Source organism: Rhinoderma darwinii, chromosome 11 (genome assembly GCF_050947455.1).
Source record: "Rhinoderma darwinii isolate aRhiDar2 chromosome 11, aRhiDar2.hap1, whole genome shotgun sequence".
Classification (NCBI taxonomy): Eukaryota; Metazoa; Chordata; class Amphibia; order Anura; family Rhinodermatidae; genus Rhinoderma; species Rhinoderma darwinii.
This window is the reverse complement of record NC_134697.1, coordinates 26,211,641-26,238,746: the sequence shown is the minus strand read 5'-3', so window position 1 is coordinate 26,238,746 and position 27,106 is coordinate 26,211,641. Positions and strand designations below refer to the sequence as shown.

General features: G+C 44.3%; 2 protein-coding genes across 2 annotated transcripts; both read left to right on the top strand.

Moving 5' to 3' along the window:
* The first annotated feature begins 1,342 nt into the window (after positions 1-1,342).
* EEF1AKMT2 (EEF1A lysine methyltransferase 2) lies at positions 1,343-10,969 on the top strand. The gene is made up of 6 exons (XM_075843188.1): positions 1,343-1,656; positions 1,918-1,983; positions 2,634-2,748; positions 3,203-3,313; positions 5,252-5,468; positions 10,680-10,969. Exons 1-6 carry the CDS (start codon positions 1,610-1,612, stop codon positions 10,781-10,783), a joined length of 660 nt encoding a protein of 219 aa, XP_075699303.1. The 5' UTR covers positions 1,343-1,609; the 3' UTR covers positions 10,784-10,969.
* Positions 10,970-11,648: 679 nt separating this feature from the next.
* ABRAXAS2 (abraxas 2, BRISC complex subunit) lies at positions 11,649-26,221 on the top strand. The gene is made up of 9 exons (XM_075843187.1): positions 11,649-11,746; positions 15,817-15,907; positions 16,002-16,038; positions 17,214-17,280; positions 18,214-18,404; positions 20,893-21,012; positions 22,495-22,579; positions 22,663-22,777; positions 24,505-26,221. The coding sequence occupies exons 1-9, from the start codon at positions 11,675-11,677 to the stop codon at positions 24,885-24,887; spliced, it is 1,161 nt and encodes a 386-aa protein (XP_075699302.1). The 5' UTR covers positions 11,649-11,674; the 3' UTR covers positions 24,888-26,221.
* The last annotated feature ends 885 nt before the right edge of the window (positions 26,222-27,106 follow it).

The window sequence follows — 27,106 nt, the reverse complement described above, 5'->3', positions numbered from 1 at the left end:
TAGCACACGGACTGAACACTGACACATTAAAGTCATAGGGTCAATTCATATGTGCGATTTTCCGCACGGACCGTTTGGCTCTGCAGAGGAAATCGTAGCTTGCAATTCTTTGGTCGGCTTCTCGCACCAGACTCACTCATTCAAGTCTATCTGACACTATTAGGGTATGTTCACACGTACACGTCTGTAACGGCTGAAATCACGGAGCTGTTTTCAGGAGAAAACAGCTCCACAATTTCAGACGTAATGGCATATGCAGGCGCTTTTCGCTGCGTCCATTACAGACGTAATTGGAGCTGTTTTTCCATGGAGTCAATGGAAAACGGCTCCAATTACGTCTCAAGAAGTGACAGGCACTTCTTTGACGCGGGCACTTTTTTACGTGCCGTCTTTTGAAAGTGGCGCGTAAAAAAAATGACCGTCGGCAGAGAACATCGTAAAGCCCATTCAAATGAATGGGCAGATTTTTTCCGACGCTTTGGAGCCGTATTTTCGGACGTAATTCGGGGCTAAAATGCCCGAATTACGTCCGTAAATAGGGTGTGTGAACCCAGCCTCAGAGTGTGATCTATTTTTCACGGATGGGTTGCTAGAAGATGCTAAAAAGTAAGCAGGAATGGATGTGAAAAACTGATGATCGCTGATGCAATGCAGACGGTAAGAAACTGACAAACGGAATGCACGTGGACACGATACTGATTCAACCTCGATGGAAAATCGGCAATTTTTCCCTGATGAAACACGAGTTCTACAACGCTCCTTGAAAGGGTTTGTCCACTTCAGGCTGTTTATATCTGCGTCAGAAGTTCCGTAAGAAGCCTGCGTCGCAGATCCGATCAACAATGCCGGACAAAATAGCGCAGCGGTAAAACGACGGACACATGAAGGAAACCATTAAGTCAACGGGTTCCGTCCGGTGTGGTTGGTGTCCGTCATGCAACAGATCCGATGCTTTCAGTATTTTTGTTGTTCTGCTTCTATGATGGATAACAGCAGTGGGAAAACTGAATGCAGATGTGAACAAAGCCTTATCGTCATGGCTTCCAATATTAGAGCCACGATGGCATTGACAGATCTTGTTTAAAACGGATCCTAACAAATCCTGATGAATCCCATTGACTTACAATGGATCTGTCAGGTTTCCTCCACTGTACAAACGTTACATGCACACAATACTACACACCTCTTATGCATACAGCTCTGCTGCACCCACATTGCACATACAGCTCTGCTGCACCCACATTGCACACACACACATACAGCTATGCTGCACCCACATTGCACACACACACACACACACACAGCTCTGCTGCACCCACATTGCACATACAGCTCTGCTGCACCCACATTGCACACACACACACACATACAGCTCTGCTGCACCCACATTGCACACACGCACATACAGCTCTGCTGCACCAACATTAAACACACAGAGCTCTGCTACACAACATTACACATTCAGCACCACAGTTCACACAACCAAGCACTGGAGAACAGCAACTACTACGCCTGACTCCTCCCATACATGGGACTGATCACATGGTCATGATGTCATCAAAGGTCCTGTAGGATGTAGCATGTCCCCTCATTATTTCATGCACACAATATGAGTGAGGATGAGTTTTCGCCTTCAGTTCTAGGAACTAAAGAGCAGTGAGTACAGACTGAGCCACAGGGGGCGCCATACTGGTACACCCACAGACAGCACTTGTAGCAGATCCGCAGATCAGTGATCTTCAACCAGCCCTTGCAAAACTACAACTCCCAGCATGCCTGGTGGCTGTCAGATCATCCTGGGAGTTGTAGGTTCACATTAGGTTGGAGATTACTAATAAAGACTGCAATTATTTTGCTGTAGTGTAAATACAGCGTGTGCTACATGTAGACTGAATACTTGCTTCTTTAATTCTCCAGCTGGGACGCGGTTTACAGTCGTGAACTGAGGACCTTCCAAGAATACGGTGATGAGGGCGAGATCTGGTGAGTGACGAAATATTGTGGAATAGTCCTCGATTTAGAGAACACTTTAGTCCTTATGCACACTGGCCATATTACAGATCCATGTTGTACAGATGTGTAATATAGCGCCTAATAGAAATGTATGAGCCCAATACTGTAGCCGTATGTAATCTGCGGGGAAAAAAAATGGGGCATGGTCCTTCAGATGCCGTGTTACAAAAATATTCTCCTCTACACCACGCTGCAACCCAACGGACCACATTATACGTCACCAATAATACCTCCGCTGCCCAACGGATCCGGCAGTGATTTGTGGCTTCCGTACAGGACCGACAACGCAAACGTGAACATAGCCGGAAACCTGTTTGCTGAAATACTCTACGTTTTCAGGAAACAATCCATTATAGATTAGACATGCTGCAGATTTACACGTCCACAGCGCCTCCTCCTGGATTATGTACTCAATATGTAAATGGGAATTTTTTAAATAAATCAAATTCAATGACACCTAAAATACAAAATCGTACCGGCACATGTACACATTGTCGCATTCTGTTGCCTTTTTCATGATGTAACCGAAAAGCGTATGTAATATATTACCCCATAGATTTGTGGAGTGGATGTATACATGAGTGTGTGAATGTAAGTCAAATCTGCCTTCTTCTCAACAGGTTTGGCGAAGGTAGTATGACCCGCGTAGTTCGATGGTTGAATACACAAAAGATACCGCTGACAACCTCAATAGTGGACATTGGCACCGGGAATGGCATGCTACTGGTGGAATTGGTAAGTGAATCACGTTATCTGTCATCCCAGAATGAAAATACGGAGTGGGATGGATTCAGGAGGTTAAAGGGGTTTCCCCATTAATCCCTGGTTGTGGGGGTCTGATTGCTGTGACCCTTACTGATCGCTGGAATTAACACTTACAATTGTTTTCCACCACAGTGACGTTGCTCACTTGGCGCTGTGCGGGTACTGTAGCTAAGCCCTATAGACCTGAGTTGTAGTCCACTGGACCGCGCCTGGTTGAGAGTGGCACTGTGTAGACATGTTTGGTGGGGGTCCGTCCCTGCGGACTGCGGTCAGAGTCCCACTATGTACGAATGATATTACTAGTCATATGCCATCACTTGATTAGGTGGGAAATCCACCTTTAAACTCTGGTGTTATATATAAAATAGTAAAATATACATTTGTTCGTCATTGCAGTATAATGATTCTTATGCTTGCATTACAGGCAAAGTTGGGGTACAGCAATCTCATGGGTATTGACTACTGTTCAGATGCTATAGCACTTGCAAGAAACATATGTGAAAAGGAAGGAGTGTCTCAAAGTGTAAATCTCCAGGTAAGGGGTCTGGTCGGTATCTGTTTCGTGACTTTAAAAAGAATTGCGTAAAGAGAAGTCATAACCAATCCTTGAAACATGACGTATTAGTACGTCCTAGTTCCTTCTTGTCAGAGGTGAGCTCAGGAATATGTCAAAGGGGATTCAGAATCCTACAGAAGATCACACATACATACATTTACGTGTCACCGTTAGTGCCCTTATAACTAATCCCCATAAATGTGTCAGCCGCAGCTCCCCCATATTAATGCCAGGCACTTCCCCTATACCGTAAATAAAAATGTCCCCTTAGCTGTGCTTGTACATGGTTCTGGCAGTGCTGCTCTCCTCCTCAGGTCTTGGGGACATCTATGTGTATGAACTACTGTGTAGGTATGAGACCTCAAACACACTGTGCTGTATAAGGGGGAGGGGAGGATGTCTAACCCCATAATATTCCGCTTGTATACGCTTATTCTTTTTAGTCCCATTTAGTCGAATTTTGCTTACTTATTCAGAAACTAAATTTATAGATGTTCCCTAACATACGAGTAGCTGAGGGGAATGCTACTTTTTATGTGTACATTGCAGTCCTCATTTGTCAGCAGTCTTGACTTGACTGTTGACTCGTCTGTAAGCATTCCTCTCAAGCGGTGAAATAAGGATTTGGTTGCATTTCTGAACGAAAATTTCTCCGTATTCCTGAATCATCATGTGCAGCACCTGTGTTTAACGCTCAGACGTTTTCTATAAAACTTGCCTCCTAATTCAAAAACAAGAAGAGTATGGTCATAACCTCGATGAAGGGACTGCTTGGTCCCTCAAACCTCTAGAATGGACCCACCGCCCCTCTCTCTGGTAGTCGCAGAGTTGCTTCTTATTGTTACACCTGCAGAGCCAATGGCTAGACTGACATCACTGTGTGAAAGGTCCTGGAGGGACTGTAGTGAAGCCACAGTGTCTGCAGATCTCAGGTCCTAGAGCAGCTTCACTCAGGGTCTCCTTTTTTAGTACCACACTTGTCTTTGGACTGTGTCTGGTATTGCTGCTAAGCCCCAGCTGACACTTGTTACAATCCATTTTTTTTATTTTTATTTTTACAAGCTTTCCCTGAAAAAAGGCTGATCACAGGTTGTCCCATTACTGGAACCTTTACCCATTACTGCTTTAAAGCGTACCTAACTTTTCAGGTGACTTTTCAGAAAAGACTATCATATGTGTGTACATGAGGAATATCCCCTCTGCAGGCTCGATCTCTCATTCTCAGTGATCTAGTGAACGGAGCCTAACTGCTATCACGTCTTCTATAAAATGCACACATAGAAAAGAATAGAATCCTGCTCTCCTATCTCGATCACGCTCACGCATGACTTGTATGGTTAGTGTCTATATCTCTCCCTCATCCTGCTCCCCCTCCTCTCTTCATAGTCTTCTATAGGCAGGCAGTGAAGGGACACACACCCAGTTTCTGCCAATTCTGCTTTGTAACTAGGAACGGATTCCGCTTGACATCAGGGGTTGAACAGCAGATCACTTAGTGGCAGTGACTTCACACAGAATTTGCATGGATAAAACTACAACATTTTAACACCTAAGTAAATTGCAAAGTTGATCTATATCAGGTATACTATTAGATTAGCAGAAATTGTTTGAAAAGTTAGTGTCCATTCTAACCAGCACCACCACACGGGAAATGAAGCATTACGCAATGCCCATTGAAGTCAAAAAGTCAACCCTGTAATGCACAAATTTGCGGGGTCCTCCAGAGAGTAAGATGCCCTTTGTAGCTGCTTTCTACTGCAGCTCTATTAACTTATAGTGGCCTACCCAATAGGATATTTGAAAATGGATTTTCTAAACCGGACAACCCCTTTTTTCCGTTTTTATCACCTATTTGAAGCATACTGTTTCATTGTCCAATGGTTCGGTTCTGAAATGTTACCTGGTGTCCTGTTTTAGGTAGCAGATTTCCTAGGCTCCTTCAGTCCTTCAGAACAGTATGACATAGGTTTGGATAAAGGCACCTTCGATGCAGTGAGCCTGGACCCCAATGGTTCCGAAGAAAAACGCAGGCAATATATACAGTCACTTTGTCAGGTTTTAAAACCGAATGGTATTTTTATCATTACATCCTGCAACTGGACCAAAGATGAGCTGCTTGGACAGTTTGGAAAAGGTAAGAACTGTGCATCCGATTCCACATAATCTTCTCTTACTGCAATGTCTAATGAGAGGTGCCACGTGTACATGTGCCACGTGTACATGGCAAACTGCACTTCATTTCATTGAAAATGGTCTATTTGTGCTCGGAGACTGATTTTTATTGTGCCACCTGGTTGGATTATTTGCCACACTAGATCCTCTTCATCCAGTCAAAATGATCTTCCTAGGAGATCACATTAGAGAAGTCTGCGATCTATAACCACCACTGATTTCCGCAGCAGAGCCTATAAAAGACACTACTCAAAGATTTCCTTTACAGGAAATTTGACAACAAGCATAAGACTATTAAAATCCATGACGTTTACTTTGCTGAATGTTGTATTAGTATCCAGCAATAGAAATTTGAGCAGTGTCCATGTTTACAGGAACATGATCACACATTCATTACAGCAATAGTAGTGTGATCCTGTAGGGGGACACTAGGGGGCAGTCTCTTTCACGTTTACGTATTTATACTTACTTACTGACTACTGACATTTTTTTCATCAATATGAACGTTTCAAATCAAAGTCCTGAATAGGGTATAATATACCGCTGTAAGGTGGCCAAGGTTGGGGTATGATGCTGGTGACCCTGGTGTGTCATGGAAAGAAAGAAAACGAAATAGGAAGTTAGTGTCAACTTTAACTTTTACTTTGCATTTAAAAATATATGCAGTTCTGTTGTCAGTACTCATGGTACACACGGCCAAAGACCTAGTTATGATTCAGGCAGGCAAGATGTCTGGCTTGTTCTGGTGTGACCAGCAAAAGTTGGGACAAGGGCACCCGTCCCTGAGAAAAGGGCTATTTTTCCTTAAGACCAGTAGAACTCAAAATGGTGGCTGCTACTGCGTTATTTAGGACTACTGCCCCCCTTGTGTCGATGATTGCTGCTTGATTTGTAATTCAGAAAAGAGAAATACCACAGCACTGGACCACAGATGGCTGCACACCTCAATAAGGACCTGGTCCACGGTCCCCGGTACCAAATAGACAAGAACAGACGAGGAGACAGCACTTCCAATATATGTCAGCTTTTTAATCACCCGTGCGACGTTTCAGTCCAACAGGACCTTTCTCAAGCATAGTGAACACAGCAGTACAAGAGTATTTAAGGAGTCAGAGTCAATAGTAATAAAAATTTGATTAGTACAAAAACAGTTTAAAAATATCTGTATACCTTACAATTATATTATCTTACAATTGGACTGCTTATTGATGTACCAGTCCCTTACTGGTTTTATAAATTTATACATAAGCACCTATGTTGGTTAGTTGTGATTTCAGATTTCACTGTTATATGGTATACAGATATTTTTAAACTGTTTTTGTACTAATCACTTTTTTATTACTGTTGACTCCTTAAATACTCTTGTATTGCTGTGTTCACTATGCTTGAGAAAGGTCCTGTTGGACTGAAACGTCGCACGGGTGATTAAAAAGCTGACATATATTGGAAGTGCTGTCTCCTCGTCTGTTTTTGCTTTGTAATTCAGGCCTTATAGGCCTCCACTCCTGATCGTTGTTTTATTGCAGTATCCAGGGCTGCATCTTAGTAATGAAAGTGAATGTGGCTTTGTGACCCGCAGGTTGCCGTTGCAAGAAATCCATCAAGTTTGGAATTCTTGGGACTGTCGTGTCGCAGTCACTGCAACCTGGAGTTCTCAACGTGGCCACATTTACAGTTAGGTCCAGAATTATTTAGACAGTGCCACAAGTTTTGGCATTTTAGCTGTTTAGCAAAACATATTGAATATACAGTTATATAATCAATATGGGCTTAAAGTGCAGATGCTCCGCTTTAATTTGAGGGTATTCACATCCTAATTTGAGGAAGGGTTTAGGAATTACAGCTTTTTAATATGAAGCTGCCTCTATTTCAAGGGACCAAAGGTAATTGGACAATTATCTCAAAAGTTATTTAATGGGCTGCATGGGCTATTTCCTCATTAATCCATCATCAATTAAGCAGGTAAAAGGTCTGGAGTTGATTCCAGGTGTGGCATTTGCATTTGGAAGCTGTTGCTGTGAACCCGCAACATGAGGTCAAAGGAGCTCTCAATGCAAGTGAAACAGACCATCGTTAGGCTGAAAAAAATGAAGAAATCCATTAGAGAGATAGCACAAATGTTAGGAGTGGCCAAATCAACAGTTTGGTACATTCTTGAAAAAAAAGTGCGTACTGGTGATCTCGTGAACTCCAAAAGGCCTGGATGTCCACGGAAGACAACAGTGGTGGATGATCACAGAATCCTTTCCATGGTGAAGAAAAACCCCATCACAACATCTACCCAAGTGAAGAACACTCTCCTGCAAGTAGGTGTATCAGTATCTAAGTCTACCATAAAGAGAAGACTTCATGAGAGCAAATTACAGAGGGTTCACCACAAGGTGCAAACCATTAATCAGCCTCAAAAATAGAAAGGCCAGATTAGACTTTGCCAAACAACATGTAAAGAAGCCGCCCAGTTCTGGAACAGCATGAAACTAAGATCAACCTGTACCGGAATGATGGGAGGAAGAAAGTATGGAGAAGGCTTGGAACAGCTCATGATCCAAAACACACCACATCCTCTGTAAAACATGGTGGAGGCAGTGTGATGGCATGGTGGAGGCAGTGTGATGGCATGGTGGAGGCAGTGTGATGGCATGGTGGAGGCAGGGTGATGGCATGGTGGGGGCAGTGTGATGGCATGGTGGAGGCAGTGTGATGGCATGGGCATGCATGGCTGCCAAAGGCACTGGGTCACTAGTGTTTATTGATGATGTGACTGAAGACAGAAGCAGCCGGATGAATTCTGAAGTGTTCAGGGATTTACTTTCTGCTCAGATTCAACCAAATGCAGCAAGGTTGATTGGACGTCGCTTCACAGGACAGATGGACAATGACCCAAAACATACTGCGAAAGCAACCCAGGAGTTTAAGGCAAAGAAGTGGAATATTCTGCAATGGCCGAGTCATCACCAGATCTCAACCCGATCGAGCTGCATTTCACTTGCCTAAGACAAAACTTAAGGCAGAAAGACCCACAAACAAGCAACAACTGAAGACGCTGCAGTAAAGGCCGGGCAAAGCATCACAAAGGAGGAAACCCAGCGTGTGGTGATGTCCATGGGTTCCAGACTTCAGGCCGTCATTGCCTGCAAAGGATTCTCTACAAAGTATTAAAAAAAAAAACATTTTATTTATGGTAATGTTAATTTGTCCAATTACTTTTGAGCCCCTGAAATGAGGAGGTTGTGTAGAAAAATGGTGGCAATTCCTAAACGTTTCACAGGATATTTTTGTTTAACCCCTTGAATTAAACCTGAAAGTCTACACTTCAATTGCATCTCCGTTGTTTCATTTCAAATCCAATGTGGTGGCAGCAGAGCCCAAATCATGAAGATTGTGTCACTGTCCAAATAATTCTGGACCTAACTGTACTTTCACTACTAAGATGCAGCCATGGAACCTCCAATTAAACAGCGATCTTTGTTCCTGCGACCTGTGTCGCGGTGAAAGTCACTGTGTAGCCTTAAAGTGGATCTGCACACAGTAATAGTAATTACTATTGGCTGAATTGCTCCAGGTACCAGCGGAAGCAGTCCAAAAATAGGTCAGGATATGGGGCCATTATCCGATTTCCAGCAGCTGCTCCCAGTAAACAGTGTTTACAGTTCCCTAAAATAGAACAGGCTATGTTAGTGCTAATGTACGACAGGGTGTTTTATGTCTACTACCGGGGACAATGTAGAAAAATACTGAAACTGCTAGGGTCTGGTATTCTAAAAGGGAGGATTAGCGCGAGATGTGAGATGGTGGCTACAGTACTTCTCACATTGGAATGCATGAAGTGATCGATAAAATACATAATGTATGTCATACAATATAAAACATAGATGAGTTTACTAATTCCAGCCTGACTCTTTCAGCCACTAATGGCCCCCAGAGTACAGACCCTTTTACACTGGGCGATTATCGGGCAGACAAGTGTACATAGAACACTCGTTCACGATAATTGCTCTGTGTAAACAGGGGAACGCTCAGCAGATGAACGAGCAAACGCTTGTTCATCCGCTGATCGTATAGTTTTAAAAAAGTTAAATATTATCATTGTCTGCAGCACATCTCCCTGTGTGAACAAGGAGACACGCTGCCGACATGATAATAACGTATGGGGACGAGCGATTGGAGTTACGATCGCTTGTCCCCATACATAGCTCCATGTGGCAGAAGCAAACGAGCGCCGATCATACGATGTCTCATTGATCGGCGCTCATTGCATCGGCTGAATATCGGCAGGTGCAAAAGGCCCTTAAGGCTGGCTACACTTTAGACGGCTGTCAGACAAACGATCTCTCCGCCAACAGCAATTCATAACAACTCCCCCATACTCATGCATGTTGAAATTCAATAGCCAGATCCTGCCGCCGGCGGAGAGTCAGGACGCCGCCATACACATTAGATGTGATATGAAAGTGTTGAGATGCTAAAACCATAGAAAATTGTGATGAATTATGTTGGTGCTATTAAAATAAAGGTTTTGCGGAAATTTCAGGAAAATCCACAATACAGCCACGACATGTGGACAGCCTCAAAGTCAGACTAAATGGCCTGTATAAATGTACTCCAAACACATTGAATAATCTACAATGTAGAATCAGATTAGGTTTGGGTTTTCCGGGACTATACCTGTTTGTATAGTTAAAAATTAACCTTTTACTAATATTTTATCTCAGACAGGTGCAAACCCGCAGATGTCACCAATGCAACTGCAACAAAGTGTCATCCAACCTGATGTCATTTCCACGTTCCACGTGATGCATCATCACATGACATCACATGACATCACATGACTGTAGCGCTGTATGTGATCACCGGACGCCATGAGCGTACATTGCTACAGCCGCTGGAAGATTTGGTCATGTGACGTGTGTGTTTGGACATAATAATATGACTGTCCGTATGTCTACAATACAGCTGTAGCAATGTGTCGTCCATACTGATGCCATTTTTAGTGCTCCCATGAAGTATTCCTCATCTAATGGATGTAGCGCTGTATGTAAACACCAGGTGCCATGACGATACAGCGCTACAGCCATTGGTGGTCACGGTTAGTATATCAACAATACAGATGTGGATTTTGTCTGATGTTTTGCTTGTACTTTTAGAGTTGATTTATGTTTTTTTAATATTATAGAGTTTGAAGTAACCAATGAACTGCCCACACCGACCTTCAGTTTTGGAGGACACTCGGGTCGCAGCGTCACATCTCTTGTGTTCAGAAGGAGGACTTGTACTTAAAATATATTGCCATGGAAAGATCATTACCTGGATATGACAGTTTATCCTACTGACCCCTAATACAATGGACGATGTTGGAATATGAGGAAGACAACTGGGAATGAGACCAGCCTAGTTTTAGTCTGGATTTTTGTGGCTATTGAGCTGTTACTTTTTCCTGCTAGAATAAAAAAAAAATATTCAGAATGCAAAATAAATCATTTTCGTTTTATAACCGTAAACATTAAGATTCTTGCTCTTAGCCAATCAGATTTGCTGTGAGCCGTAGCAGTGATGGGATTGGCTGTGAGCCCTGGCATGCACAGCAAGTGTAAAGCCCCCATAATCGTCGCTATCACACACCCAACTGCAGGAAATGATTCTCCGGTGATTTAAGGCTCTGTTCACAAATGTGTCTGCGATTCCGTAATATTTGACAGCAAAAATAGCGCAGCATATGAAAATTTCTGACACGTCTGCACGCAAATGCGGATTTCAATTGAAATCAATGGGATACGGATTTCATGTGTTTTCCGGCATGAAATAAATCCTGGACGTGTGAAGAGGGGTCTAATACGGCCGTGTGAAGACTAACCAATTGCAAAATGAAATGAAGCTCAAAAAATAAGTAACAAATCACGCACAGTTTTAATATAAGTTAATATGAAGAATAACTTTCACAGTGAGATTATAATGGTTGGAGTTAGAAGAACAATTCCTTGCTGCAGTTTCTGTTTCTCTACTCCTAGTAGCACCACAAGTCCCAGAACTATAGGCTATCATAGAATAATCAGGGTGATTAGTAAATAACGCTACAGACTACAACTCCCAGAGTTCCCCAGGGTGTCGTGCGTGTGACGTCATGCCAGGGCGGCGGCGCGCTGCGTTGTGGGAGGGAGCGGGTTCACCATCATGGCGGCTTCCATTTCGGGTTATACGTTTAGTTCCTTGTGTTATCACAGCGCTAACAGCAGTTCCGATCACGTAAGTGGCGGAGGATCCGGGGGGACGTGTTCCGGGGTCTAAGGTGTGGAGGGAGCGGTGGGAACAAAGAGGAATTGGTGGCCGGCGCCGGGGAAGAAGTGGCTGGGAAGAGAGCTGACTGCTCGGGTAGATGACAGTGAGCTGGGCGGCCCTGGTTCTGGGAGTAAGGTTGTCGGAGGGGTCGAGCTGTCATTATTTACTCCTGTCGTAACAACGCGGTGATAACTGCACGGACAGGGGCAGAGGGAGCCCGGTGTCTGCCTGCAGGGGACCCTGTGTAATAGATGACAGGTGTATCTCATGTATCCCATCCGTATAGAATTACATGTATCACATCCGTATAGAATTACATGTATCCCATCCGTATATAATTGCATGTATCCCATCCGTATATAACATGTACACTATATAGACAAAGTATTGGGTCACCTATACATTACACCTACAAGAGCTTTCATGACATCCCATGGTAAATCCATAGGCATTAGGGGTTTTCCAGCCACTAAAAGTTGATGTCCTGTCCCCAGGATAGGCTATTAATAACTGATGGGTCGGGGTCTGACTTTTGGGACCCCCCGCCGATCAGCTGTATTGAAAGGGCCGCAGCGCTCGTACGTGCGCTGCTTCCCCTTCATTTCTTCTTGCTCACTCTGAATCGTTGACACGCATTTAGCTGCGATTCACCGGTAATGCAGCCTTTTCTTTCATTGAAGTGAATGGGAGAAAAAGGCTGCAATACCGGTGAATCGCCGCTAAACGCGTGTCAACGATTCAGAGTGAGCAAGAAGAAATGAAGGGGAAGCAGCGCACGTACGAGCGCTGCGGCCCTTTCAATACAGCTGATCGGCGGGGGGTCCCAGAAGTCAGACCCCAACCCATCAGTTATTAATAGCCTATCCTGGGGACAGGACATCAACTTTTAGTGGCTGGAAAACCCCTAATATGGAATTCGTTCCCCCCCTTCCCCCAAATTTGCAGAGAAAACAGCTTCCACTTTTCTGGGAAGACTTTCTACAAGATCTTGGGGTGTCTGTGGGAATTTTTGCCCATTCATCCAGAAGAGCATTTGTGAGGCCAGACACTGATGTTGGAGGAGGGGGCCGGGCTCACAATCTCCGTTCTAGTTTATCCCAAAGGTGTTGAATGGGGTTGAGGTCAGGGCACTGTGTGGCCAGTCAAGTTCTTCTACACCAAATTCACCCAACCAACCATGTCTGTATGGACCTTGTGCACTGGGCGCAGTCATGCTGGAACAGAAAAGACCCGAACCCTAAACTGTTCCCACAAAGTTGGAAGCTACAATTGTCCAATATGTCTTGTTATGCTGATACATTAAGATTTCCCTTCACCGGAACTAAAGAGCCTAGGCCAAGCCCTGAAAAACATCCCCATAGCATTATCCCTCCTCCACCAAACTTTACAGCTGGCACAATGCAGTCAGGCAGGTAACGTTCTCCTGGCATTCACCAAACCCAGACTCGTCCATCAGACTGCCAGATAGAGAAGCGTGATCCATCACTCCACAGAACACATTTCCCCTGCTCCAGAGTCCAGCGGCGGCGTGAATTACACCACTCCACCTGACGCTTGGCATTGTACTTGGTGATGTAAGGCTGGCATGCAGCTTCTCGGCCATGAAAACCCATGTCATGGAGCTCCCGGGCACTGTTTTTGTGCTGATGTTAATGACAGAGGAGGTTTCGTACTCTGCAGTTATTGAGTCAGCAGAGCGTTGACGACTTTTATGCACTATACGACTCGGCGACCCCGCTCTGTAACTTTACATGGTTTGACACTTCGTGGATGAGTTTCTGTGGTTCCTAAATGCTTCCACTTTACAATAATATCACTCACAGTTGATGGTGGAATATCTAGGAGGGAAGACATTTCATGAACTGACTTGTTACAAAGGTGGTGTCCTTTTACAGGACCACGCTGGAATTCAGTGAGATCTTTTCAACGACCCATTCTATCACTAATGTTTGTAAAGACGACTACATGGCTAGTGCTGGATTTCATACACCTGTGGCAACGGGACTCCATCTCAATGAAACATCCGAATTCAATGATCAAGGCCTAATGCACACGACCATAGTGATTTTGCAGATTGCAAAACGGCGGACCCGTTGCCGTCTAACCTTCTGTAGTGCATCCGTGTGTTATCAGTATTCATGGATCCGGCAAAAAAAAAAAAGAAGGCTGGAATTGGTTCCAACCCCCTGAGTAGATCACGCGATCCACAAATACGGACAGTAAAATGATGCGTTTTGAGCTCTTGCGGCCTCTACACGGGTCCGTGAACATCACGATCGTGTGCATGAGGCATTACAAAAAAAAAATGAATGGGTCCATGTGCTAGCCGTAAAGGTGCAGATCGCACACGCACATAAAACTTTTGTGTGTTTGGCCTCAGAAGGCTGTCCCAATACTTTTGTCCATATAGTGTATGTCATGTATCACATCGCTATAAGGACATGTATGTTTGAAAGGTGAAGTTCTGATTTCCTCTTACGTATACATCAGCAGACACCGCACATCCGTCAGCGGATACTCGGGGCGGTGACCGGCAATGTTACCCTCATCTGCGGCCATTCTGGTCATAACATCATTTTAGGGGGTTCCCAGCATATTCTGTAAAGTACTGGTCACATGTTACTGAAGACAAGGGATGATCAGTGGCCGGTCAGTGGTGTTTATAGCCGGATTCGGGGTGTGCCACTTGTCTGTGTAAATCTATAAACTAGCGTGTATCCTGCAGAGTCATTGCACTAAAACCCCCTTAACAGGTGCCACATTACTCAATATTCCAGACCTATATTGGACCTTCGTGGAAAAGTTAAAATTCAGCCACTGTTCACACCAGCGTCATGGTTTCAGATAGAGACGAATCTTCACAGATGCCGTTGACTTACCTGTAAGACTACAAACCCTCCAAGCAGACCGCAAGAAACGAAATGCTATGAAGCTAAACCACCGTCACCGGGTCTCATGAGTCGTCTGCTCTAGTCATTTCACAGATTATTTTTCATAATTTCTGGACAGTCCGATGCCGGATTAAAGGAATTTTATTATCGCTTTTCTTTTTTCAATTGGATGTTAGTCATTTTGACTGTTCTTCACCTTATATATTTGAAGTCTAATTTAAGGGAGTTGTCGCACTATTAAATATCATACATTGTATAGATCATTAAAAAAAATGAACAACGTTTTCCATTGACATGCTGTTAACACCCCCCTCCAAAAAAAAAATTATCCAGTGAAGAGGTATGACATTTACTTACATAGTTAACGTCACATCCGCCTAATGAGATGAGTGCTGGAGGACACGCATAGTGATCCTCTGTTCACCGCAGAGCAGCCTTTAGAAATAACTTTCTGCCCTGCTTGTCAGGAAAGGAGCAGAGCTTCTGCAGTAGCATGGCAGTATAGCGGAGGAGAATCCTCCTTCGCTTATTATGACTGTAAAGCTCTGCATCCTGACAGCTGATATGAACCCTGCAGGCGACCACTCAGCCTTTGTTTTATTTCATTATATTTTCATTGGTTTGTTAGGGAGAGTATACGGTGGATGTCATACAGTATATTTCTTCACTATGTATCCCATGTTACCTATCTGCAGGGGAAGTAAGAAGGGATTATATTGTCAGCTGCCAGAGGGGTGAGAGGAGTGATTCTGCTCCGCGCCTCTCCCCAGCAGCACGAGGGAGACACAGGGAAGCTATTTTTATATGCTGGAAACATAGAAAATTATTCTAAAATGGCTATAAATTAGCATTTCTGGGCTTTGGGTATGAAAATAATTCTTGGGATAACCCTTTTAATATAGTATTATAGAATTCACCCATCTGAGCTGTGTCCTTGGACTGACCACCTGTCTCATGTGCGATCTGTCCTTGGTCGTTCTAAGGTGCTATTTTTTGATTTCCATTTGACTATTGTCATTCTAATACAATGTCCTCTGTCCTTCCCGGCTCCACGCTGGTGACCACATTGAGCGGTTTCCATTTTTAGTCCAGACATAAATAGTTTATATGCCCGACGTTCTATTTAATCATTTCTTCATTTTGCAGGAGGGATTCCTGCTGGGTGAAGTGAGGCAGGAAGAGTCGTTCTCTATAAGTGATTCTCAGATTAGTAATACGGAACTATTACAAGTTATAGGTGAGTTGTCCTGTGCGTCTCCTCTTGTGTGTCCGTTTCTATGTCCTTTATGCCTTGTGTACACTTTATTTTAGCTGGTATTTTTGCTTTTCAGAGATCCATAGACATGAACCATCTACAAAACTATTCAGGTAGGCATCCCCCATGTGCTGCTTCTATTTGCTATGGATTGCAGGGTGTCTGGCGCAGACTGAGGTTTTTACATAGTAGGTGATCTCTGAGCTTTTTTTATATTTGAATTGTGCTTCGTTTCTATGGGTGGCACCACGTGGGTGACAAGGATGTGAGTATTCCATGTATCCTGTTAGCAGGTTCTGTGCCGGTAAATCCGTGTCAGAGGCTTTAAGGTTAGAGTTCCAACTCCACAGAACCGAAAGGGTCACAATGACCTGATGTGAAGTATTCCTCTACATTATAGGCAGGACTCCCATCCTGATTATAGCCCTAATTCCATTGTGGAACGCAGTCCCATATGGTGTATAATGTATTCCTATGTGGTCGCATGAAATGACGTGTTCACGCTGCAATAATCGCAAATTGCATGACGTTTTTTGGTTTTATTGCAATCAAAATTGGGAGTTTTACACTATCAATGCTATTTAATGTTTTTTACTTTTCATGTAAATCTAATCTTAAACCGCATGTGAATTTCTGTGATATCGCATAAAATATCGATGTACTTATCGCATTTGATAAGCCCTGGAGTCCGACCCTAAGTTTACTTAAAGGGGTGTTCCCAACTAAGAAATCTATGGCATATCCAAGGAATGTCTGACAGAGGAGGGTCCCAGCTCTAGGATCCTCACCGATCTCCAGTATGGAGGTCACCCGACCCCCGTCCGGTCTCCCTATGGAGATTCAATGAAGAGGTGGCTGCGCATGTGCACTGCTTTCTCCATTGATTTCTGTGGCAGTTATAGAAACAGCTGATCCCGCTTTCTCAGCTGTTTCTGTAACTCCCATAAGATTATGGAGAAAGCAGTGCACGTCAGCAGCCACCTCTCCATTGATTCTCTGCCTGGAATGTGACCAGCTCACCAGGCAGAACGGGAATCGGGTGTCTCCCCCTCCTCCCAGTTCTCAAGATAGGTGCAGGTCACAGAGCTGGGATTTGAATCTGTTTGACATTTATGGCATCTCCCCTGGATATGCCGCAAACGTCTTTTTATATCTTTTTCAAATCTGCGGTGGTTCAAGCGCGTGGGTGGATTTCCCCTTTGTCAGTTTAAGGAGCGACAGACCGCAGTATATTATGGTCACACTGATTTATATCACTTGTGTATAACTTACGTTCTTATCCTCACAGCTTTTATGATTACGCGGGCACGGTCAACGAAGAAAGCCTGGATCGAATTCTCAAGGACAGACGGAAAGTAGGAGTCATTTTCGTTTTTTCCATCAAAGTTTTATATTATAGCACTTATACACAAAACAGCCATACAACCTGTCCCCACCCTCCACCAAGAGCACTATGCACTTTAATTAACTACAGGACTGTAAAGGATCTGCCAGGCACAGCTTCTGTGTCTACGCCCATAGGTAATCAGTCTGCACCTGCTTCTATGTCTGTGAGACTGACTCCATCTTCCACCACTCAGGATGGCAGGCTTAGGAGTGGGAGAGCCTATCACAGCCTGGCCAGACGGAGCTAGCTCCCGCCCTCTGTCTATTTATACCTGCCTTTCCTGTTCCTCCTTTGCTTGTGATTCTTCTCGTTTGGTTTCCTGGCCCTGCTGCAGCTTCTTGTAATATTTGTCCCTGCTTCATATTGACCTTGGCTTTCTGACTACTCTCCTGCTCTGCGTTTGGTACCTCGTACACTCCTGGTTTGACTCGGCTCGTTTACTACTCTTGTTGCTCACGGTGTTGCCGTGGACAACTGTCCCATTTCCCTTAGCTTCTGTGTACCCTTGTCTGTTTGTCCGTCGTGCACTTATTGAGCGTAGGGACTGTCGCCCAGTTGTACCCCGTCGCCTAGGGCGGGTCGTTGCAAGTAGGCAGGGACTGAGTGGTGGGTAGATTAGGGCTCACTTGTCTGTCTCCCCACCCCCATCATTACAAGGACATTATGGTGTTATATCAGCCAGTCATTTTAGGTTTTTTTATAACATATTTATCTGTTGAATGTATGCGGCGGGCTGTATTGAATATCAAAACGTGTTACACTGAGATCACTTCATATACATTGCATTTCTATACATGATCCATTGTTTTTCTCTGTAACTTGCCTGGGATTGATGTTTGGAATAGTCTTACTACATCATGTAACTCCTAATCAACATTCTTTTCTTCTTTGTGATTCTCAGAACGTGATTGGTTGGTACAAGTTTCGGAGAAACACCCAACAGCAGATGTCCTACAGAGAACAGATATTGCACAAGCAGCTGACGCGCCTCCTGGGTGTTCCTGACCTCGTCTTCCTGCTCATCAGCTTCATTTCTACTGCCAACACTTCCACTCATGCCTTGGAATATGTGCTCTTTAGGCCTAATCGCAGGTGGGTGTAAATTATATTTTAAATTGATTGTTTAAGGACCAGTTTAAGGCTGGATTCACACGAACGTGTATTGCGTCCGTGCAGGCCGCGTGGTTTTCACGCGCCATGCACAGACCAATACAAGTCTATGGGGCAGTACAGACAGTCCGTGCTTTTTGCGCAGCGTTTGTCCGCTGCGCAAAAAGCGCGACATGGTCAATATCTCCGCGTATTTCACGCATCACGCACCCATTGAAGTCAATGGGTGCGTGAAAACCACGCAGATCGCACGGAAGCACTTCCGTGCGAACTACCTGTTTCGCGCACCAGCTGTCAAAAGGATGAATGTAAACAGAAAAGCACCACGTGCTTTTCTGTTTACAAACATCCAAATGGCGTGTCATAATGATGGCGGCTGCGCGAAAATCACGCAGCCGCGCATCATATGATGCTGCCTCACGGAGCAGGCAAGTGGCTTTTGCGCAGGCAAAACGCCGCGTGTTTTGCGTGCGTAAAAACGCCACGCACGTCTGAATCAGCCCTAAAGGGAATGTGTCGCTAGAAAAAAAAAATGTTTTTTTTTTTTTTTTTAGTTAAACAGTTAGTGTATAAGTGATTAAACATTGTTTTAATTTTTTCACGAGTCAGGAAATATTATAAATTAGATTCTAATTTATAATATTTCCCAGCGCTGGTCACTAGATGGAGCAATTCCCAAAATTGCAGCATTGCATGTGGTAAAGCAACCTCATTGCTTTATGCTGCAAAATTTGAGAAAACTCACTCGCTCTAGTGAGCTCTCAGAACCCCCCCTCCTTTATCCTGGCTAGTGCCGGGAGAAACGAGGGGATTGAACGGTCAAACCTCCTACACTGTGTGTCGCCATTTTTTGAGCTAACACACAGTGTAGTAGGTTAACATACAGTAGTAAACGCACAGTAAAACACGAACATACACAGACCTAACATACCTGCTCCTGCCGCCGCCGCTCTCTCCGGTCCGTCTGCTACCGCCGCTCCAAGTGCACAAGTCCGGAAGCCGCGACCGGAAATAGTAATCTTACTGTCCGGCCGCGGCTTCCGGTCCACAAGAATATGCCCCCATAGGGAAGAAAAAGTGAAAAAATAAAAAAAAGTAAAACACAAACACACAAATAAATAAAAAATGTTTTAATAAAACACTAAAAGCAAATTGATATAAAAAAAAATTTTTTCGCGACACTCGTCCTTTAATGTAGGTAGGAACTATATTGTGATCAGTTACCTAATAAACTTCTATTACCAGAATCGCTTCCTTTAAAGAGGACCTGACCACTCTCCTGAAATTTCTGTTGTACTAAATACTTGCATTCCCTATAAAATCACAATTCCGGAGCATCTTTTCTTAAAACTCTGCATTGGGCCATTCTCTGTTGTTCCATTTGAAAATATATGAATAAATTGACTACTGTGTATTACCATAACCCTTGTTAATGGGATGTGTCCCTATATGCTGACTGTCCAATCCATGCTGACCGTGTTAAAGACACCATGAAAATACCAAGTTGTCAGTTTATTCATACATTTCCAGGAGGAATAACAGGAACGGCACAATGCAGAAAAAAAGATGCCCCAGAATTGTTCTTTTATAGGAAATGAAAGTATTTGCTAAAACAGACATGTCAGTTGAGCTGACGGGTGTTCTTTAAGAGATTTGATCTGATGACTAGGACATTTCCCAAAATGTGAATCCCTAATATAGCAATGTGGCTTTACAGGTGAGGCTTCACTATAATTGACATGGCAGTGTAAGATGAAGATAGTGGTGTAGTATTTCATTATTATTTATGCATAGTGCTGTGGCGTAGGTTTTATAGGCCGCATCTGACTAGGTTAGAGGGTTGATCGCTTTGGATAAGACTGTTTGAGAAGTCCTTTGACGCCAGGGTGTCCTACGCTGGGACCCGGCAATCCGCTATAATCTGTGGTGGATCCGAGCAGCGAGTGCGTCATTGCAAGGGAATTCAAGCATTACACAGCTCCCATTTAACTCAATGGGCTCTTCATGTAGTTTGTGGTTGTGTTGTGTCCTCCAGAGAGAGAGACTCCTCTATTAACTCACAATTCCCTAATAAAGCTATCGCTTTGGCTTTCCAATGTGTAGTTGGATGTTCTTTATAACCATTAGTCAAATCATCCGGGGCCCACGAGTCGGTGATGATCACCAGGAGGGGTCCCCACCAAACTACAAGTCAGAGGGTACAGTGATGGGGAGTTTAGTCAAATGACACATTCACTGAAAAATTTGTGCTGCTTATATTTATCGAACATTTCAAGCATAATTTTCTTGCTAGCGATATATAGCAAAGCGTTGCCGTAGCGGAGGACGGTATAGATTGTTTTGCCATTTTGGCAGCTTCAATGTAAACAAGATATTATAATAAGCGTATAATAATATATTTGGCATTAAAGCCATCGCGCCATTTAATGTTACCTCCTTGTTTTCTGATTAATTTTTATTTTTTTTCAAGGTATAATCAAAGAGTTTCTCTAACAATTCCAAACCTGGGCACGACCAGTCAGCAGGAATATAAAGTGACATCGGTGCCAAACACCTCACAGAATTATGCCAAAGTGATCAAAGAACACGGGTAAATATGCGCATTGTTGAACCATCGGGAATAAACTCCATGTCTTACTGCAGTCGGCACCAATGAGGACGTGAGCTGCGGCTGGACTGAGGCTTAGCTCACAACGTGTTTTTTCCTTCCATCGGAGGTAGACGTCGGGAGGATTCCAACATACAGTATACCTCCGACGACGGAAAACTGCAACGTATCCCACTGTATAGGCGTGAGTGGCATACGTCGCCCGAACCCTCTGGGCTGAATACCACCTGAAGCGCTGTGCCCAGAGAAGCGCCTGACGTCACGGTCTAGATATGGACAGTGATGTCAGAAGGTTTACGCTGCTGGAATACCCGGCCAGAGTGCTTCCGGGTCAGGAACTCCGGCGTGCTAAAGCTCCTGACATCACTGTGGCCAGAATCCCTGGGCCGAGCGCTACCTGGTGCTCTCCCATGACCGATATGTTTAATGTATACCTCCGACGGATGCCATACAATATATATATACCACGTGGTATACGCTATCTTGGGGTGATTTTTGGATGAAATAGCATAGTCTACTACAAAAAAAAAGTTATACTGATGTATGCCAGCCGTCAGAGGTTAAAAGGACACTCTTTTGACCTTCTTTGGGCTAATGGAGCCTTATGGACACGTAAGCATGTATGTCGGGAGCTTTCCGATGTACATGCTAAACATTTTGCCAAAACGTAATGTGAACAGGGCTTTATAGGCAGTAATGCCTATCTGCAGCATGTGACAACAAGAGTGCCACCTAGTGGCAAAGTAAAGGTGACAAAATGCTTATGGCACCTTTGCTGATAGGCCTGACACAGAACAGTTTTGTGTGGTCCATGCATTTGGATACGAAAGAGGTTAAATATTAGTCTTTTAAAAATACTCTATCCCTTTATACGTTTCCTCTCAAGGCTTCACTCCTGGTTTTGGTCTTTTTAAAGGGTTTTTCCATGGATATGGAAAATGTGCAAATGACTCCTTAATGTTTAAAGGATTTTTTTTTTTATTAAATAAGGGAGTCTGTTTTTTTTTTTTCTTTCCGGAAACAGCACCACTCTTGTTCATGGGTTGTGTCCGGCACTGATCTGCAATACCACACACAGCCCAAGGACCAGAGTGAGGTCCTGTTCACACACAGTTTTTTTACGCGGAAAACGCACGAAAAATGGCCAAAACCGCCTCCCATTGATTTCAATGGAAGGTGGAGGCGGTTTTTCCCCGCGAGCGGAAAAACAGTCTCTCGGGAAAAAGAAGCGAGATGCCCTATATTCGGGTATTTACGTCTCTGACCTCCCTTTTACATCAATGGGAGGCAGAGAAAGCGTTTTTCACAGCGTTTCATCAGCGTGCAGCCAGATCAAAATCTATGTCCTTTTTAGAGCAGGGAAGGGGTTTCTGGAACACGGGTGTTAAGTTCAGTATATTTTGCTAAGCATCAGTTTTTATAAATTACTTACATTCCTTTTTTTTTTTTTTTCTCTCATTGTAGTATACATTTTTTTGACAAAGATGGTGTAATGAAGGACATCCGACTAATTTATCAGGTCTATAATGCGTTACAGGAGAAGGTTCAGGTAAGGAGTGATGACTATGCAAAATGACGGTGACGGACAGAGTTTGTTAAAATATAAACGCTCGCCCTATTTTGTTATTTTAGGCGGTCTGTGAAGAGGTAGAAAAGAGTGAAAGGATCGTAGAAGCTCGCCAGACCGAAGTAAATGAACTCAGAGCCCAGATCTGCAATAGGAAGGCAGAAAAGGAACGTAAGGAGAGTAAGTCTCGTGTGACGTTCTACCAAAAGGAGAAAATAGTTATAAAACAAGCATTAATTGCATAAATGAAAAATATATTGGAGTGCATATAATGTATTATTGTACTTAAAGCCTTTGTCCAGGTTTGGGGCTGTTTTTTAACTGATGACTTATCCTCAGGATAGGTCATCGGTATATGATTGGTGGGGATTCGACACCCGGACCGCGCACTGATCAGCTGTTCCGGCCGGCGCTGGAAGGTGCGTCGGTGCCGGATCAGAAGGCTCCGTGCACTGTATAGTGGCTGTGCCGGGTTACTGCAGCTCTGCTCCTATTCACTATACAGGGGTTGCAGACTTTTGCTTCAGGTGCCCGGAGGCAGCTAGAACAGCCGATTGGCGCGGGGTCTGGGTGCTCGACTCCCACCAAACATAATTGTGACCTATAGGCTGGGTTCACACACCCTATTTACGGACGTAATTAGAGCGTTTTAACCTCTAATTACGTCCGAAAATACGGCTCCAATGCGCTGGCAAACATCATTTGAATGGGCTTTACGATTTTCTGTGCCGTCCCGCGTCAAAGAAGTGCCTGTCACTTCTTGGGACGTAATTGGAGCCGTTTTCCATTGGCACCATAGAAAAACAGCTCCAATTACGTCCGTATTGGACGCTGCGAAAAATGCCGGCTACATGCCATTACGTCTGAAATTCAGGTGCTGTTTTCTCCTGAAAACAGCTTCGTGATTTCAGCTGTAATGGACGCTGCCGTGTGAACATGCCCATACTGTGGATAGGTCACCAGTATAAAAAACGGCCCTCAACCTGGACAACCAGCTCTACCCTTGTTAAAGGGGTGTGTTCCTACAGCCTCACTCTCAGCACTGATTGGACAGTGTCAGTCTGTGTAGGGACACACCCCCAACTGGTAGCACCCAGTTTTTAATTTTATTTATAAATTTTCAGGAGGAATAACAGGAACGGCATTTATTTACTCAAAGCAGGCGTGTCAGAAGAGGGGACGGGTCCCCTTTAAGTTCTTGAATTTTTCTCTCCTGTCAAGTTGTTTGATCAGTTTACAATACGGGTTCTCACCCCCCGTTTGTAGACTGAACAGCAAATCTGGCAAAATTGTAAAGCACTTTGGAGACTGGAAAAAAAAAATCTGTGTGTGGGTCTCCCTCTCATCAGCCATTCTGCTTAGGAGGAGCTAAAGGTTCAAAGCCAGAGACCCCTACCCCTTAGGGTATGTTCACATGGAGGAATTGTGCAGGCGCAATGCGCCGCAAAATTCTGCCTCTTATTCATTTTAATGGGAGTCGGATGCTTCTTTTTTCTGCTAGCTGAAATAATCCGCTAGCAGGAAAAAGAAGCGTCCCGCTCGTTCTTCAGGCGGATTCCCCCCAAACCTCCTGATGATATACAATGGGAGGGAGGAACCTTCCTGCCGCCGGCAGGAATAGTTCCGCGGTAGATTTTGCGGAGGGACCCGCAATGCAAAATCCGCCGTGTGAACTAGCCCTTAATTAGATAGGTATTTATGGTTAATAAAGTTTTTTTTAAAAGAGGGGGCTGTCAAAAACTAAACCTAAATGTACAGTACGTGTGAGAGACCTGCGATATATAAGTGAGTTCATACTTCTTCTGTTACATGCAGCACGGCCTAATGTGATCATTGCAAATGTGCTTGTTTTTCTTTGCACCGGAGTTCAGTATTTTATCCACAATTAATTTTTTTTCCATCACCAGATCTGCGTCAGTCCATGTTAATCCAGACACAAGTGCCTGCAGAGAGCATGGTAATATTTGCGGACTGTTTAGGTGCCACTTCTAGACCACAAGAACTCCTACCTCCTCCATACTCAGAAGAGAGTATAAATGCAGATGAAGGAGTAGACGGCACACCCGACATGCCCAGGCCACAGGCTGTGGGATCCTCCTGTCACCTTCCCCAAGATGTTAAAGATATCGGCAAAATAACCTCCAAGACCGCCGTGAATGAAGACGCAGACGAACCACAGAGTCATTATAGAAAGTCACAGCACCGTTCAGAGTCCCCTGACAGTGAGATGATCGAGGAGCAGCCTTACCACGCTACCACACAGCCAGATGGAGAACTGGCACAGCAATGACTGACCCCCTCGTGCCCGAGACCAGTATAAGGATTCTGGCATTCAAAGATGGAATGTAGACAATTGAATCCGCCAGTCCTTTTATTGGGAGTCTCTTCGCTGCCTATGTGTGGGCGCCTTATACTCCCATCAGCTTCCCGTACTCGCTGATCTCTGAATCGCCAGTACTTGGGTGGAGCTGAGGAGTACACTGAGCTGCTTGTTGTATGTCTCATGTATATTTTGAGCCAGTACTGTCGACCTCAAGGGGGTGTTCTGTAGATTAAAGGGATTATTAGGTAATAAGGGAGGCGGGACAGTAAACGGGCAAAAAAGTAGGGTGCGAGCTGAAGTCCCCGGTAATTTAACCTCTCATCTCCCAAACTGGTATCCGGCGTAGCCAAGGGTGGAGTTGTCCTTTTCAATGCTCCTTCACTGTATACTTCTCCATTCTCCCTGTCCCTCACTTCCCCATAATCCCTTGAAATTCTATAATGATTGATTCATGCACCTTTTGAAATTATGTTCAGTTCACTAAATTGCACAATATTACTCCTTTTGTATAGATTGGGGGTTTCGCCCTCTCTCATTATTCCCCCCCTCCCCTAAATAAGCAATCGTTCTATATAAACGTCTCACCGATATCTGACTGTGGATGCAGATCGAGACCCGACGTTCCTCCGCAGAGCACATGGGGCCGTTTATAAAAACCTCAACGTAAAGTGAAACCAAAGTGTCCATACGTGACCTGGTGAGTAAGCAGAAGTGCTGGACATGGGGGGAGTAATATGGAAGAGAGCCTGGCCCTGCACAAGCTATAGGACACGGCACCCCACCTCTGACTCGGGGGTTACCTACAATATGGTTTTTGCCTAATCTATTCCGTTGATGAGCGAAGTTGCAGATAAGTCCCCTCTGTAACACCTCCTGTCATCATATTGACAACCTCTTGCTCTTTAATGAACTGCTGCAATGTGAAAGTACAGCGGTATCAACATTTTATAAGTAGCTGCACTTTTTTTTTTGTTTTAAATTAATTTACTAAGTAGGTTTATATTTTCCCCTGTACGTCTGAATTCAGCAACTAATACTTAGGACTGAGGTGCCTGATCCTTCACTTGGACGTTACGTGTAAAGAAGTGCACACGGGTCGCTGCCGACTAGTTGGCTGGACTATATTCTGTTTGATGCTGGCCTTCAAACGCCGGCAACGGGAAGTCACGTTTACTGCCGATTAAAACCTCTGCCTGGAAAATAGTAACAGAGAGCCTGTCTCATTCTTGGAATGGTGCACATATTTTCAGCCTTAAGACTGGTACAAATCAAACACAATAAACGTGCTTTAGTTTATCGAACCCTGGTCCCCGGATTGTGTGTGAACAATATTTGATTTCTCTTTCAGTGGAGACATGTCAGATTTGGGCTTCGACGTAATCACCTCTGGCTTCGTATTATTAGTCCTAAATTCTTGTGTAGCGTTTACTTTGCAGAAAGTGGAATATTCGGCCTCAGGGAGATGCTTCACCGGCAACTCGTATCTCTCCAGCAGCAAATCTCATCCTTCTATCGTAAAGAGCAGGGATTGGCTTCAGTTCAAGAAAATATTTCTATATGATTGAATGCAAGGATGACGCGTGTAAAGAAAAGATTATACTTTCTTTGGAATCTTTACCCGGTTTTTCTTTAAAAAAAATAAATAAAAAATAGCGTGCCCATACACCTAGCTCTGCGTGCCCGTACACCTAGCTCTGCGTGCCCGTACACCTAGCTCTGCGTGCCCGTACACCTAGCTCTGCGTGCCCGTACACCTAGCTCTGCGTGCCCGTACACCTAGCTCTGCGTGCCCGTACACCTAGCTCTGCGTGCCCGTACACCTAGCTCTGCGTGCCCGTACACCTAGCTCTGCGTGCCCATACACCTAGCTCTGCGTGCCCATACACATAGCTCTGCGTGCCCATACACATAGCGGCTGTGCTGCACGGCAAAACCGCATTCAGCTTTACTACAGGTTGCCTCAGTTTTGCAATGCACTTTTCACCTGCATGGCTTGCACAAGTGAATTTCAATGTGCTTCACCTCTGCAAGCTGCGTGGCCGAAAACCGCATTGCCTAATTGCAACAAATGGCACACTACCGTGGCATGCCCACTGTGTGTATGGGGTCGCCCTCCTGTGGTTGTCGAGTGCCATTATTGCTTACATGTCATTGAATATTTTATGACGCTGAAAGTTGCAGGTTTA

Excerpts from the sequence above, each read along its gene's own strand:
- ABRAXAS2 (XM_075843187.1), top strand. The coding sequence starts at position 11,675 with ATGGCGGCTTCCATTTCGGGTTATACGTTTAGTTCCTTGTGTTATCAC. Across the intron at positions 16,039-17,213 it reads CCATCTACAAAACTATTCAG|CTTTTATGATTACGCGGGCA; the intron begins GTAGGCATCCCC and ends TTATCCTCACAG. Across the intron at positions 18,405-20,892 it reads CTCTTTAGGCCTAATCGCAG|GTATAATCAAAGAGTTTCTC; the intron begins GTGGGTGTAAAT and ends TTTTTTTTCAAG.
- EEF1AKMT2 (XM_075843188.1), top strand. The coding sequence starts at position 1,610 with ATGAGTGAGGATGAGTTTTCGCCTTCAGTTCTAGGAACTAAAGAGCA. Across the intron at positions 1,984-2,633 it reads GGTGATGAGGGCGAGATCTG|GTTTGGCGAAGGTAGTATGA; the intron begins GTGAGTGACGAA and ends TCTTCTCAACAG. Across the intron at positions 5,469-10,679 it reads GCTTGGACAGTTTGGAAAAG|AGTTTGAAGTAACCAATGAA; the intron begins GTAAGAACTGTG and ends TTAATATTATAG.